Here is a 16,312-nt window from a genome sequence, read left to right as displayed (position 1 = left end):
TCTTTTAAAAAAAATCGAGCTCACTCTGACTAGTATAGTTATCGCAACTTCAGCAACAAAATAAAGAATAAAACAAAATTGACTTGGCCAGTGTAGGCCAACAAGAACATGAGTTTTCAACACTACACTATTGAGAATTTGCCACTGCTGCCCCAGGTACTTCTCATCAAGCCCTCTTGCTGAAAAAACAAAATGCAGACTGCCTTCAAGACCTCCAATTTGTGTGGAAAATTGGTGTATGTAAACTGAAACTGGCACTTGCACTGTGTAGGAACTGCTGCAGCAGCTCAGACAAAAAGACGATATGGGAATATGAAGTATTCATGGATGCTGTCTCGTCTCATCTAGATTTTGGAGAACCTACACAAAGAACTTTTTCAGCCGGTCCAGAGTCTGAGCTGCTCTTTTGTTATTTGGCTCGAGCACGAGTACATATCTGAAATCTGTAGAGTACAAGTAAAATATGAAGGAAGATCATTACAAGAAAAATACAAGCAAAAGGGGTATTATTGATCGAGAGAGTTTAATGAAAAGGAGAAAGTTGGTCAATCGCAGTCTGCTTCCGATGACCATTAATTGATAGTTTTTTTTATGGGTTCTAATTACATTAGAAAAATACGTAAACCAAAATCCAGATCAACTTCAGTGGTGTGCATTTTTAAAACAAAATAGTTGAATCAACATTACAATCTACTTAATTGGTTCCATTCAGCAGGTTCCAATGTGCATAGGAACCCGCAGTCCTTATCCTTCAAACGTTGGCTGATTCTTAAAAACTGAATTGAACTGTTGTGACATCACAGAACAGAATCCATACAACATTTACGGCAGATAGAAAAAAGTGGACTAACCTTCCATTGCTTCTTTATAATAACCCGACATTTCTCGTGCAGTTCCCCTCCTTAGAAAAGCCTTTACATTCTGCATGCATGGCAAAGAAAGTACCGAGTCCATGTTTTCTTTCATCCAATATAGATACCAAACAATTAAGCACTCAAGGAGCAGATAAGCACTCAAGGAGCAGATGATACATTAGAAGTTAGAAGTTCACAAGGAACAAACACAACAAAGGTTAGTCAATATGTAACCAAAAGGTGCCATTTCTCCCTACACATCAAAAGATAATTCTCAACTAGACCTTAGCCCCTCAAAAAAAAAAAATTCAGGCTTGCGCCATCCGAGTCCAATAAAAGGTTTATTATCTATTGAGACACAAATTAAATTTGTCATCTCATCAAAATTATTTAGGTTGATAAACATAAATTTTCTGTTTAAAGAACTTCCGAACAGCACATGATCACATGCGTACGAAATAATAATTCACATCTCCACCACAATGACCAATACTAGTTAGTACCTTTGTTTGCTAAGTAGGAAGCCATAAAGAAAAAAGGGGGAAAAAGCAAAGGGTTGAGAAAGGAAGCACTAAATTATCTGCATTTGGCGACGATCTTCAACGTTCTTGGAAAACTATTACTAAAGCTGCATGTAACTTGGGCAGCAGAAAGTTTTATCATATGCAATAGCCATAAGGAGAACAAGATGTTTTTAGAGCAAGACAAAGTCTTTCTCATACTAAAGAGCACGAATAAATTGTAGCATGCATTTACAATGGTATTACACATCAAGGAAGAGGAGAGAAACCTTCTTATCAAGGTCGATGGCTCGAGTGCAGTCTTCTTCAGCTTGGTTATAACTATTAAATAAAAAATGAATGATTAATATAAAACATCCAAGCAGATAAAATAAGATAAAAAGCTTAACACTTTGGCCACCTTCCCAACTCCAAATAAGCAGCAGCCCGGTTACTGTAGTATGTCGCATTACTGCTGTTGAGTCTGATGGCTTCTGAATAAAATCCGATGGCCCTCTGCCACTGCTTATCTTTGAATGCTTGATTGCCCTAAAATGATATTAAGACTATAAAATTAACATACACCACACACATAGTGGCAGCTTCCACTAAATTTCACAACAAAACCAACACAAGTTAGAAGAAGGGGAAGAAAAGTAAAATTCTAAATCAACTTTGACAAGAAAAAATGTTGAAGATTATGATAAAATCGATTAGAGATGTTAGATTGATAGTCTGAATCTTTAAATTGATGCGTATATTAGATTAGCATAGTTAGGGGATTGTGTGGATATGAATCCCAAAATTCCAGCAATTTCCTTTCTAGGCTCTAGCCCTGTAGGTGTATATATACTTGTACAAACGTTTGAAGTATATACAAGAATTTTTCCTTTAACATGGTACCAGAGCCGGCGTTCAAGCAGTAATATTCCAGTCACCGACGTTCTGCCCTTCCAGTCATCTCTTCCGATCTTGAAAATCGTCATTCTGCGATTTGTTACTTCGCATAATTGTTTCAGAGACTTTGTGCGAATTGCAAACTCTGTACAAATGGTCTCAATTTGTGCAAACTTATTTGAAAGGAAAAGGAAGACTCAGTCATCTTCTGGGCAATGGACCGAAAGAAGGTGAGAAGCTTTGAAACATGGGATGAAGCCGACTCTATGGTTATGTCATGGTTGTGGGACTCAATAGATCCGAGAATCAGCGAGTTGTTTTCCTGACTTCTGCTAAAGCCATATGGGATTCAGTTCGTCGAACCTATTCCAAGGATCGAGACACTATTTATGTTTATGAAACATCTATGGTGGCAACAAAATCAGAATTTTCGCATCAAGAAATTGGAAAGGAAGGACAAAATAAAGCTCCAGGACGTGAGAATAAGAAATAATTTTGGTGCTTCTATTGCAGGAAGACTGGACATACAAATGATAAGTGCTGGAAACTTCATGGCAGACCACGTGAAGGGAACTAGAGACAGTTATTTGGTGCGCTAGGGTGCCTTGGGCCTGAGACGCAAGGCGAGGCGCACACTTTATCGAAGTAAAGCACATATGGCACAAATTTTCACAAAGATAACAACCAATATAAATATAAATCCATTAATAAATAATGTAGTATAAATCATAACAAAAAACAAACTTCAATCATCTAAAATTAATTAGTAAATCGTACGTGCATCATAATATATTAAGGAAAAAAACTTCAAAAATCTAAATCAAAAAATTATTCATCCTTCTCAACTTATCATAATCAACTCCAGAAATTGAAGCTCCAGATTTGTATGTTTCTGATCCCTCGTCAATTTCACACTTTCACCAAAATCAATTTCTTCCTCCTCTTCATTATTATAACGATAGACAATAGATCTTCTTTTATCGTATTTAACATACTCGTATCTGTCGTTGTTTCTTTCGTAGAGGATGAACCTCGAGATCTAAAATTATAGGCATCTTTCATCAACCCCAGAAGCTCGTCCAACTTTACCCAAAGTCAAATTATCATCATCAAACACAAGATCATTTTCGTCATCACTATTATTATTTAGTTCCCCCATCAATCATTCATTACGACCATCTATATTAGCCAATGAAATAAGATCAATCGTATCATGCATATTATATCAACGCCACAAAGCTCTGTTATACTTGATATAAACCAAATCATTCAACTTTTTTTGATTCAATCTATTTCTTATTTTGGAATGAAACCGCTCATATTTTATACAAACTAATTTTAGGTTTAAAATAATAATTTTTTTAATATTTAGTACTCACTTATTCCAACACACTCCAATTTCGTTCATAAGCAGACGAGCTACAAGACTAAGAACTTTCAAGGTGAACACTTGCAATACGGGTGTCAAATACCCATAAGCCAACCACCATTCCGCTGGTAATTTTGAAATGAAATAAAAAATTGATAATTAAAATTATTATATATAAATTATCATATAATAAAAATAAAGATTAATTGATGATTTTTTGTTTATTTGTCTAATTGTCATGGGCATTCCAAAAAGTCACTCAGTCTTTTTGTATATTGACAACTAATCTATAATCTTATCTTGTAGCTCTTCAGTTTCACACATCCTAGCGATACATTTATACAAACTTGTGGCAACTTCATTGTCATTTTTTATATTAGAATCTGAATACAATAACTCCGGGTTTAAGAAATGCCCAACAGCATGTAAAAGTCGATGGAGTTGTGTATCGTCCACGTATGATCAATTATGTCAAAAATATCTTTATACTTATTCTCCTCGTGATCCAATGAGGCAGCAATAGCTTCTTCAGCTCATTCCATTGCCTCATAAATATAGCCCATTGGAGGTTTTTTTCTCCATCAAGCAATCAAAGAACTTTCACCACTAAACCACCAACTTTAACAACATAAACAACCGTATTCCAAAACGAAGGCATTAGTATAATCTCTATTGCCCGTTTATCTGGTGCCTCTTTTGCAAATCTACTAGTGGTCTATTTCTCAATGTAAACATTTTTGTCAAACTCGCCTTGTGCTTTTGAAACCGCTTTAAATTTAAAAAGCAGTTGAAAAACGAGTTTTTTCCAGCCTGTTATATATATCCATCTTTCATCATGTTTAAGATTTGGGGCCTGTTATATAAATATATATGTATTTATATATTTATATATATATATATCCATTAACCATCATTGCCCTTTCATATACCTTCTCCAAGTAAGGAAGTTTAACGAAATCTTCAAGCATCAAATCTAAACAATGAACAGCGCATTGTTATTTGGGGTGCAAGCATATTAAAGCGCTAGGGTGTCTTGGGGCCTGAGGTTAGAGCTGGAAAAACTCTTTTTGGACGAGTTTGAGTAAAATGTTTACATCTGATAAATTGACAACTAGTAGATTTGCAAGAGAGGCACCAGATAAACGGGCAATAGAGATTATATTAATGCATTCATTTTGGAATACGATTGTTTATGTTGTTAAAGTGGGTGGTCCAGTGGTGAAAGTTCTTCGATTGGTTGATGGATAAAAAAAGCCTCCAATGGGCTATATTTATGAGGCAATAGATCGAGCTAAAGAAGCTATTGCTGCCTCATTTGATCAGAAGGAGGATAAATATAAATATATTTTTTATATATATGATAATAGGTGGACGATACACAACTCCATTGACCTTTAAATGCTGGACATTTCTTAAACCCGGAGTTATTCTATTCGGATTCTAATATATAAAATGACAATGAAGTTGTAACAGGTTTTTATAAATGTATCGCTAGGATGTGCGACACTGAGGAGCTACGAAATAAGATCATGGATCAGTTGTCAATGTACAAAAGGACTGAAGGACTTTTGGAATGTCCATGGCAATTAGACAAAGAAACAAAAAATCACCAGACAATCAATATTTTTATTTTGTGATAATTGATATATAATATTTTAATGTTCAATTTTTTATTTTATTTCAAAATTACCAGCGGAATGGGGTTGACTTATGGGTGTTCGACACTCGAATTGCAAGTGTTCACCGTGAAAGTTCTTAGCCTTACTTGTAGCTCGTCCGATTATGAACGAAATTGGAGTGTGTTTGAACATGTGATTACTAAATATTAGTATTTAATGAAATATTAAATAAATTTATTATTTTAAAGCTAAAATTAGTTTCTATCAAATGTGTAGCTTCATTTGAAAAGAAGAAATAGATTGAAACAAAAAAATTGAATGATTTGGTTTATATAAGTACAATAGGACTTTGGGGCGTCAATATTATATTCGTGATATGATTGATCCTATTTCTTCGGCTGATATAGATGATGGTAACGAATGGTTGATGAGGGACTAAATAATAATAGTAATGGCGAAAATAATCCCGCGTTTGATTATGATAGTTTGACTTGGGGTGAAGTTGGACGAACTTCTGGGATGATGAAGATGCTTATAATTTTAGATTTCGAGGTCCATTCTCTACGAAAGAAGTAACGGCATGTACAAGTACGTTAAATACGATAAAAGAAGATCTAATATCCATCGTTATAATAATGATGAGTACGAAGAAATTGATTTTGATGAAACTGATGAGGTATCAAAAGGATAAAATATGGAATTTCAACTTCTGGAGATGATGACGATACAGTTGAAAAGGATGAATAATTTGATTATTTAGATTTATAAAGTTTTTTTCTTAATATATTATGATGCACTTACGACTTACTGATGAATTTTAGATGATTAAAGTTTGTTTTTTGTTATGATTTATGCTACATTATCTATTAATATATTTTTATTTATATTGTACGTTATCTTTGTGAAAAAATAATTAATTTAAATAGTATAAAATACTTTATATATGTTGAATTTTAAAATTTGTGTCAAATGTGTTGTATTTCGATAAAACGTGTGCATCACCTTCCGACTCGTCCTTTGGTGTTTTGAAGGTTATGCTTCCGTCTTTGTTTGAGGATTTAGAAAATAAACACATTCACTGTGATATGCGTGAGTTAGATAAATACAAACGTGTATCCTTTCCAATCAGTAATAAAAAAAAGCTCAATTCCCTTATATCTAATTCATAGTGAGATATGGGAACCCTCCAATATTTTAAATATTTCAGGATCTCGTCGTCTTATATTGTTTATGGATGATTGCACCCGAATTTCATGAAATTTTTTTCTCATATTTAAGAGGAAATCAGTGATGTGATTCAAAATTTTCATAACATGATCCACAATCAACTCGGGGCAAAAGTAAAGAGATTGAGGTCAGATAATGCGAGATATTATTTCAACCAAACCTTGTCCCCATATCTTGAAGAAGGAATCATTCATGAGTCCTCATGTGTTAATATTCCACAACAAAATGGAATAGAGAAAATCATAGTTATTAAAAGCATGAGCCTGGTTGCGTCTAGGCAACGGGCCCATCCAGGCTCACCCATTGTGCCTGGGTTATTACCCAGGTGCAACACTTGAAACAAGCGCGCTTAAAGCGTGCGCCTCTGCCTAGGCCTGAGGCATCCAAGAGGCGCAGAAGCGTGCGGTGGTTATTACCCAGGTGCAACACTTGAAACAAGCGCACTTAAAGCGTGCGCCTCTGCCTAGGCGCGAGGCATCCCAGAGGCGCGAGGCATCCAATTTAAAGAAGTTGGCTGATATTTTGTAAGCATATAAAAATTAACTCAAACCCAACCAGTTTTGAAGCCCAATTAGCAAAGCTTGCGGCTATTTAATGATGAAAGAGCCCTATTGTCAGTCATTTACGCCAAAAAAATTTATGAGAAAGTTCAGAAGTCTTTTATGCAAACTTTTACTATCATCTTCCCCCTATGATGATGATGATGCAGTTGAGAAAGATGATGAAGAATTTGATGTCCTCTAGGCAAATTTTTACTCTAATTTCTTCTACACTCATGATTCACCATGATTTTGGAAGATGATATGATATATTTGAGGAGGATGAAGAGGAATTTGATGATTTAGATATTTGAAATTTTTTTTAATATACTATGAATTGATGACTTACTAATGAATTTTAGATGATTAAAGTTTTTTTTTCTGTTTATGATTTACGCTACATTATCTATTAATGAATTTTTATTTATAATGTTTGTTATATTTGTGAAAATATTTAATTTATGTAATATTATAGATTTATAGTATAAATCACTTTATATATATATTGAATTTTAAAATTTGTCAAATTGCTTTACCGAATACATCGGTGTATTCGGTAAAGCGTGCGCTTCGTTTCGCGCCTTCCGCCTCAGGGTCCAGGGTACCCTAACGCTTTAGTGCGTCTTGCGCCGTAAATATCTATGGTCAAAATATGGGAAAACTTGATCCTAGAGCACTTAAGTGTATCTTTTTGAGATACTCATCAAGCAAGAAGGGATAAAAGTGTTATCATGCACCTACAAAGAGGTTTTTTGACTCGATTGATGTCACATTTGAGGAACAAAATTCTTATTTCAGCCGGTCTCATTCCCAAAACGAGCATCTACCATCTCTCAATGATGATGACATGGATACTGAGAAAGACAATAAAGTTCGCAAGTTAAAAAAGGCTTTATCTCAAACAATCACCAAGATCATGGTTTGGAAGATTTGAACAAGTAATGCTCAAGTCGAGATACAAGCAAAGTCAACGAGACAATACATTCTTCTTCAAGCACTCAAATTCAGGGGAGTCACAATTCTCATAGTGTATTTTGATGACATAATTGTGACTGGGAGCGATGAGAACTGAAAAACCGATCTTAAGAAGATGTTTGGCAAAGGAGTTCGAAATAAAGGAACTTGGAAGATTGCAGTACTTTCATGGGATTGAGGTAGCACATTTATAGTTTCATATATATATATATACACATATATATATAAATAGCACTCCAACAAGGGCATCTTTATTTAACAATAGAAATATGTCACATATTTATTGAGGGAGACAAGTATGTTGACTCGCAAGCAAGCCCAACCTCCAATTGACATCAACCAGATTGGAGAGTTAACTAAAGATCGTCTGGTGAAAAAGAAATGCATAAACGGCTGTGATAGACAAACTCATACCTATCTCACACAAGACCATATATTGCATATGCAGTGAGTATTGTGAGTCAATTTATGCATAATCCAGGAGAGAGACATTTACAAGCAGCTATTAGAATTTTACACTATCTGAAGTCAAGTCCTGGCAATGGAGTTTTGTTTAAAAGAAATACCGTATTGAGCATTGAAGCATGCACTGATGCTGATTACGCAGGGTCGCATGTGGATAGAAGATCTACTTCACGATCTTGCACTTTTCTTGGAGGAAATCTTGTGCCATGGAGGAGTAAGAAACAAAGTGTAGTTGCAAGATCAACAGCAGAAGTAGAGTTTAGGTCAATGGTCTTGAATGAATTGCTATGGGGATCAAGATAATTCTTGATTATCTCAAAATCAAATGGCGAGAACCTATGAAATTATTGTGTGACAATAAATCTGCTATCAATATTGCCCATAATCCGGTGTAACATGATAGAACAAAGTATGTAGAAGGAAAGTTTGTTGATCCAAGAGCAAGTGCAAGGTAAGACTGCATTGGGCCTGGCCTTTGGAGTAGTCAAACACTCTGACCTAGAGTGTATCGAAAAAGAAAACAAAAAGGAAGAGCAATATTACGGACTGGGATTATTTGGGTTTGATAAGAGAGCCGGTTTGGAGGAAACATCTAAGAAGCGAAGCAAATGATGAATTGGTACCGGAATCCATGGTGTTGAAGACTGACATCATGATGACGATGGAACGGATCAGAAACTTCACTGCAAACAATAGCACGATGGGCCGGAGGTTCCTTGAGATGTCGTGGGGTCAAACAAAACTTCATGAGAAGAAAGACGAGCGACTTACTATGGAGTTGATCGAACGATATAGTGACCGAAAAGCTATGAATGATGGGTAGGTATGCGGCATTGAGCAGGGATGCAATAGGGTAGGGTTGCGAATCGTGAAGACTGAAAAGTGGACAGCCCAGGAGTGGGCTCAATAACAATGCATGGGTCAGGTGATTGATGGGCCCAGATAAGAGTTGGGTGAGAAATTATGGCCCAATTAAAGTTATGAAGGTTGAGGAATTGAGTTTTGATGGTGAACAAGTAACCTTGAAGGAATGGTTGTGCTATTGTATCCATATTGAGATTGGGCTAGACTGGAACGGGCGTGTATTCCTACTGGCCTAATAGCGGCAGTATGGGTTGAGCCCAATCCATGTTTGCTTTAAATTTGAGCGAAGCAAGCCCATATACCAGATGACACAAATTGGGAAGGGAGAAACACGCTATGGAGTCCTCGTTTAATGAGAGGATGGACGCATAGTAGTAGAGCATCCATTATGGGAATTGACCAAAGCTTAAGGTCAAGGAATCGAGAGAGCCGAACGGTCTCACAAAAGGGAATTGAAGAAAAGGAAGGCAAGTGCTCAGGGCTTAAAGAAATTGAAAAGAAGTTGGCTGTTCGAAGACAGAAAGAGGATAGGGAAGAGGAAATGAGCTGAAAGATCGACAAAATTCCCCAGCCAGGCTGACGCCCATGGGAGGGACCAGGGTAAAATTATTCAAACTACCTCCAATTTCATGATCCTATTTGTGAATTACGATTGGCCTGGTATCTCATGACAGCTTGTGTGATTGAAAGGGTCTAATTATGAGCATACATGTTTACCCCATGTTTCCTCATAACCTTCCGAAGCTATTCACTTGGGTTACGGTTAAAAGATTGTGGGTTGCTATTAAAACATTGGAGGCAGCTTATTATGCTTTCCCTCAATTTAAAATTTTGGGATAAATTGATGGTATTGTTGTTTGCTTGATGATCACCCGGTCTGCAACTAACTTCTTTGAAGTCAAGAACGTCAAAGAAATTGAACCAGTACTAAAGAAGTCGTTTATTATCTTCACAGCAGCCATGGAATCTGGAATTACTATTATCAGCATCATGGCCCTGATGTCCTCTTTTACCATATTTAAGTTCGGGATGTAGAAAGATATCAAAAGTTGGCAATTGACAATTTTTATTGCATACTGTTGTTGGTTTATTGGGTGGCCGTGCTGGTGGGATGCACTGTTCTCTATTCTTGTAGGTGTATATATACTTGTACAAACGTTTAAAGTACATACAACAATTTTTCCTTAAACAAAAAAAAATATGAATGACTAGGGCAAGAAACCTGAGCAGGACAGAGCGCATGGGGTACACCTAGGCACAGGACACAGCAAGGCACACCCTCGACATCCAGACTCGAGAGTCAAGCCAAGTGTGCATTATCAGCAAAGTGTGCACCTTAGTGGGTGATAAATGCAGAGATTTTGAAATCAAAATTGAAATTGAATGTAGAGGCCATTCATATTTTCTTGTACAGTAGTTTGCAAAATAAATTTTGTATTACATGCGACAATTTTCTTCAAATATTTAGAACTTGCAATATTAAGCCAAATAGTACATTTATTCAAAATAAGGTTGTGCCAGTCGAACATAGGGTTTTGCATTTAGGTTAAAGGGCACATGTCTGCCTCAAAGCACCAAACATATGTAACAACTATACTAGTGTTCATTTTGTGTTCCAGGTAGAAGGCCTTTAGGAAGCTAAGACCTTGCAACCATAGACTACTTTTGTACAATCATCCTTTACTGACAACCAAAATGAACTGCAACAAGAGTTCATTTTAAGCCAAAGAATACAAATCATGATACATTCGTTGAAAAAGAAAGGCCAGATCAACTGGTATAGTATAGATGAAACCACTGTCACCCAGGAATTCAAGAAGTACAACTATATTTTACTCAAGTAGAGCTTGAGGAAAAGGTCAATCATGTAGAAGTACAGACACATGATTAAAGAAATTAAAACCATATAAACAGGTAGATAGAGAAATAGATGCAGGAATTAGTATCGTTTTAACATCATGGAAAGCTCGACAAATGAATAGAAAATAAGATTTGTGCTTGGTTCATGTCATCAATGAAACGCATGGAAGCATGCAGGGTAAAACTTCCCCCACTTCATAAGAAAATCATCATAGTAAAGACAATCACATTCTTTTTTGCTGTGTGTATGGTAAAGGCTGTGAAATTCTGCAGAAAAAGAATGTCATTATACTTTACCTTTTCTTTTGCCATCTCCGCTGATGCTTCCTGGGTCACAACAGTAGATGATTTAGACTTGCTGGCAATATCAACTTGCTCTTGTAAAGATGTATACATGGTCTGCAGGGTATCCAATAGAAATCTATCACCCCCATGCCTGGCCAAGAGCGATACAGAAACTGGGCATTTATCATAAACACCCAGCGGTATTGCAACCTTGAAAAAAGAAATAAGAATTTTTCAGCCAGAAAAAATATTATGCAAACAGTATGGTGTGTGAGAAAGGGGTATTTTAACTTCGACCTGGCAGCAGCCCGACATACTAGCTAAACTTGAAAGAGTAGATGTCTGGATCAAGTAGTCCTCTGACATAATCTCTTTTGCGCCTAGTTTTGTAGGAGGATCGATTGTCGTAGGAATCACCAATATCCCCTCATCCTGTTGAGTCCAAATGTGTGAATTAAATAATAGATTAAAAATAACAGTAGCATCGCCATATCGAGGCCAAAATATCTAGAAACTTGATTGCTAAAGAATGCAATTGCTTCTACTACTTTTCCATGTATTGTTGACGTAGTAGTAAATTCTTGTCATTACAACTGGACTCACTAGGTTTTTAATCATATATAATTTTATATTAAAAAAAATATTCAGCAGGTCATCTATGTCTTGCTTGTAAACTTTGGTCCCTCCACAGAGACTATTATCTGCATCGGTTCTGATCCATTCAAGGAATAAGCTTCCAGGGTGCGTGCTTTTTCTATTAAAAAAAAACTACTATTATTTTAGAAATTAGGACGTCCATTTACTTTACTACTTTATTAAAAGAAAATCCTGCAAGCGTTATTGTTTTCTATGTTAAGAGGAAATTAGGCAAGAGATACAGGAAAATAGATGGTGATTGGCGACCTCAAACAATTAAAATAAAGAGAGAGCATAAAGAAATGCTTTCTACCACACTCAAGCGGTGTTAGCAAGACAAAAGTAAAACATTGACAAATGTCATACTGGAAGAATGTATACCTTTAAAAGGGCATTTATAGCTGCTCGTAGATCACTCATGATAGTTCGACATTTTTCAATTTTTGTATCAATAGGCCCTAACACTTCAGCAGTCATTTGCGCTGAGATAACTGGATTTATAGTAGGCTTTGCTGAATTGATCCATTCACTATGACTTTGTTTGAATTCATGACTGAAATCAAATAGCAAATAAAAGAATTACTCAAAATTGCACAATTCCAACTTACTGCAGGACCAAAATTGCAATTCTCCTGAAAATTCTAAGAAATGAGTATTTCCAAGCGTAACAAATTAATTACTTTAATCTAATCTAACCTTTTAAGTGTCTGCAATACATTTGCTAGAAGTCTTATTGGAGAAGATTTTCCCTCGCCATTTGATTGCTTCGTGTGGAATGATTTTAAGCTGGGAATCTTCAAAGCCAAATAATCACCAATATTTTCATGCCTCAAAACTTGTCCTGAAAATTGGAGCTTTATAAAGATCGAGAATGTAATGACCTACAATCGATCAACTCGCCCAAAAATTAGTGACATAAAAGAGCATACTTCCATAAAGCTTCTCAATGGACTTTATCACCGCCTTAATCACCCAGCTTGAAGGAACTTTTGACAACTGGAAAAGATCATCAGATATCAAAACACTCCTAGGATTGCGTTGTGCAGTATATGGAACCTGCAATAGCACATGTCCAACAGGACGAAGTACACTAGGATCCTTGGCAAACCATCCTGCAAAATTAGTCATTCTTTAATAATCAACAAAGGACAAAGGAAATAATATTTGGGATTTTAAAAAGCAACAGACTGTTTTTACTTGACTAAGAATTTCTAATCAACTCAGAGTCATCTAGTTAATATACGGACAGTCGCCCATCAGTATCAGCATGGTAGCCAACAAATCAAATTTGGGGAGAAGATCCCATCAAAATTACTTGAACTGAAACTAAAATATGCGACTTGATATCAACAAAACCACTTTACTCAACATCTGTTTTCGTGGACTTTAGCGTCAGATAACCACATAGAAATTATTAAAAAATAAACGGGAATTCGTTTTGAAGTACACAAGAATAAAAGTGACTACGCTCTACAGTGCATGATGTATAAAATTATCATTTTCTCGGAAATTTAATTAATTGCATTTAAAATAGTTACATAAAAAAAGATATTCAATCATCTAAGATTGAAAATGTAAAAATCAATATCTGAAGGACCAAGTTGGACATTGTATGCCATAAAGGTACATGAAAAAAAGTGTCGGTCCTGAGGTCCTGAATGTGATAGCTAGTACTAATGTCTTGTGTTCGTACAATCATTGGATATTGACAACTATTCAAAATTCAATTACAACCATCTAGCTCATGAGTGACTTTTACATTGTTTGTGTTGTGCATTGTTGATGTTTGACTAATTCCATCACGAGAGACTACAAATTTACCCAAAAAAACACTAATGTACTTGAGCAAGAAGATTTTCTCAAAGTCTTAAGCCACCTGTTTATACATCTCTAAGAAAATCTCTATTTATATTTTTTTTCAAATTTTCCACCTTTCCTCTTTTATATGTGACACTTTGACATCATTCCAACTTGATCGTTAGCATGGTGCTATAGAGACAGATTTAGAGCATCTTAAAGAAGATGCTAATACACAGAATGAAATACATACCAACCGTGTCAAGACTCCCAGATACAGATATTACGCCCAGAAGGGAGACAGCCCCATAAGATGGTCGAAAGCCTAGTACACCACAATATCCAGCAGGCACACGCACACCACCATCAGTATCCATTCCTGTCACGTTATAGCAAATTAAACATCCATATACTTTCGAAAAAAAAAATATACAAAATATGTAGCAAAAAAAAAAGAACACAGTGCTTAAGCACCATCAAAATTGTAAATTGCATGCATTCCTCAGCAGCATTCTTTTTACCCTAAAAAATATAAAAAACTTTGAGAAGAGGAGATGATCCCACTAGATCGGGGGGAATCATAAAATCAGCCATGACAAAAACAGAAGAACTAAGTATACGAGAAGCAGTCTCAAACTTGTTGCAGCAGAGATCCACCATTCAAGAAATTCAATTAGATAGGAGAGACAAAAAACACATATCAATTGACTTGAGGGTCGCATGTTAAAACACATAGAGAAACATTTCATTGACATTATCAATGCAACCATGGAATGCCATGTTTCTCATGAATAGATAGGCCAAATCTTCGCAAGTAATGGACTCTTAAGGAAATAAACATTCAGTTACCTAGAGAAAAATCAACAAAATTAGCAGCCACAGCTACGGCAGCGCCACTTGAAGCTCCTCCTGGAATTCGAGCAGGTGAGGTGGGATTTGTTGGTGCCCCGTGCCTGTAGTGCTTGTTTTCTCCACTTAGACTGGATATGAACATAAAAGCTAAGACAATATTCAAAGTTTGAACTAGAACAATCTACAGAAGATGGCACGAAGGAAGGAGAACACGTAGCCAAGAACAACTTCCAAGCTAGTGCAGATCCAAAGCCTGTAAGGTAGAACTGTGGAAAACACTTTTGAGTATAGAATGATGCAAACCTGAATGGCCATGTCATCCAAAACAGTTTTTCCAGTGCATGTGGCACCTCCGTCAACGAGGGCTGCAACCACGGGACTTGTCAAAGTCGCAGGCTCGTGTGTTCTTGACCAGTCTGGATTGCCAAAGCCAGTTACAAATCCTTCGATATCAAATCTGGTATCAAGATTTAAAACAGAATTTACTCTTATTAGCCAAGAGTAATATGCATATTTGAACATTGGCAAACATTTGAAGAACGGGAGACATTCTTATGAAGCAAGAAACTGATAATCAGAAAGAGAACTCTTTACTTTAAGAATAAAAGTAGGGGCTAACTGAACATCTGGTACATGAGGAATACATAGATTATGCTCGGAAAAAAATTCTTCAGTAACTCTTAATACTCCACATATCGCTCAATTTCAGACATCCAATAGCGAAATTTGCGGTTATCCTATTATGCGACAAAAAAAAACCCTACATAGCATTCTATGTGAATGAAACTAATATTTGAATTCAATCATGTCCTTTTTGAACTGTTATATTGACTAGACTGATGACACAAGTTAAAGCCAATAAGAAAAATACAGACAAGGGTTCCAATCAAAATCCTTCCTTTTCATTGAATCTTCCTTTAGGAAACAAATCAAATGAAGAAAACAAAACTAATACAAAGACTGGCAGCCAAAAACCTTCCACATATCAAGGTATTATTTAAGCCACAAATAAAACAATAAAATAATACCATTACGAATTCAATGAAGCATGAAATTTAAACAGCCTTACACATCAGAAACTGCAAAAGTGAGGCCAGTAAGTGGATGAGGAGCTTTTGGCGGCGCAGGCTGCGGGGGCGGCAGAAGCTGAAACCGCTCAATAAACGCCCCGAAATCTTCTTTCACCGCCCGTGTCAGCTTCTTAGCCATAATCAATATCCCCGCAAGTCCAAGCCCGAGCAAAACCCACAAATTCGCCGATGAAGACGCCATTTTATTAGCTATGCAGCGTCCAACAACTCAGTTCTTGATGTTTGTGCAATCCCTTATACCATGTGAGGATTTTTGGAGCAAAAACAACTTGACAGAGAAGGCTTGCAGCTACAGGGGATGAAAAGAGAAACCTAAGTATGTACAGACGAAAGCCGTGGGATGAGTTTATCAGTCATCGGACAGAAATTTTTCGATTTTATTTATATAGAGTAAAATTAATTTATATATCTATATTTTTTCGATTTTATTTATATAGAGTAAAATAAATTTATATATCTGTACTGTTTTATTAAGTTTGAGA

At 36.1% G+C, this 16,312-nt stretch overlaps 1 protein-coding gene across 1 annotated transcript; it reads right to left on the bottom strand.

Moving 5' to 3' along the window:
• Window positions 1-5: 5 nt before the first annotated feature.
• On the bottom strand, window positions 6-16,201 carry LOC142528868 (translocon at the outer membrane of chloroplasts 64-like). Its single transcript, XM_075634124.1, has 13 exons — window positions 15,809-16,201; window positions 15,017-15,196; window positions 14,737-14,867; window positions 14,141-14,266; window positions 13,020-13,202; window positions 12,787-12,931; window positions 12,472-12,643; window positions 11,752-11,886; window positions 11,467-11,664; window positions 1,776-1,903; window positions 1,645-1,696; window positions 852-921; window positions 6-443 (listed from the first exon to the last, which is right to left on the bottom strand). The coding sequence occupies exons 1-13, from the start codon at window positions 16,009-16,011 to the stop codon at window positions 361-363; spliced, it is 1,806 nt and encodes a 601-aa protein (XP_075490239.1). The 5' UTR covers window positions 16,012-16,201; the 3' UTR covers window positions 6-360.
• Between the last annotated feature and the right edge of the window lie 111 nt (window positions 16,202-16,312).

The sequence above is a fragment of the Primulina tabacum genome, chromosome 16 (assembly GCF_025594145.1).
Source record: "Primulina tabacum isolate GXHZ01 chromosome 16, ASM2559414v2, whole genome shotgun sequence".
Classification (NCBI taxonomy): domain Eukaryota; kingdom Viridiplantae; phylum Streptophyta; class Magnoliopsida; order Lamiales; family Gesneriaceae; genus Primulina; species Primulina tabacum.
Note: the sequence above shows the minus strand (reverse complement) of the source record. Positions and strands in the feature narration are given on the sequence as shown.

Excerpts from the sequence above, each read along its gene's own strand:
- LOC142528868 (XM_075634124.1), bottom strand. The coding sequence starts at position 16,011 with ATGGCGTCTTCATCGGCGAATTTGTGGGTTTTGCTCGGGCTTGGACTT. Across the intron at positions 12,932-13,019 it reads CATTGAGAAGCTTTATGGAA|GACAAGTTTTGAGGCATGAA; the intron begins GTATGCTCTTTT and ends TCCAATTTTCAG. Across the intron at positions 11,665-11,751 it reads GTATGTCGGGCTGCTGCCAG|GTTGCAATACCGCTGGGTGT; the intron begins GTCGAAGTTAAA and ends TCTTTTTTCAAG.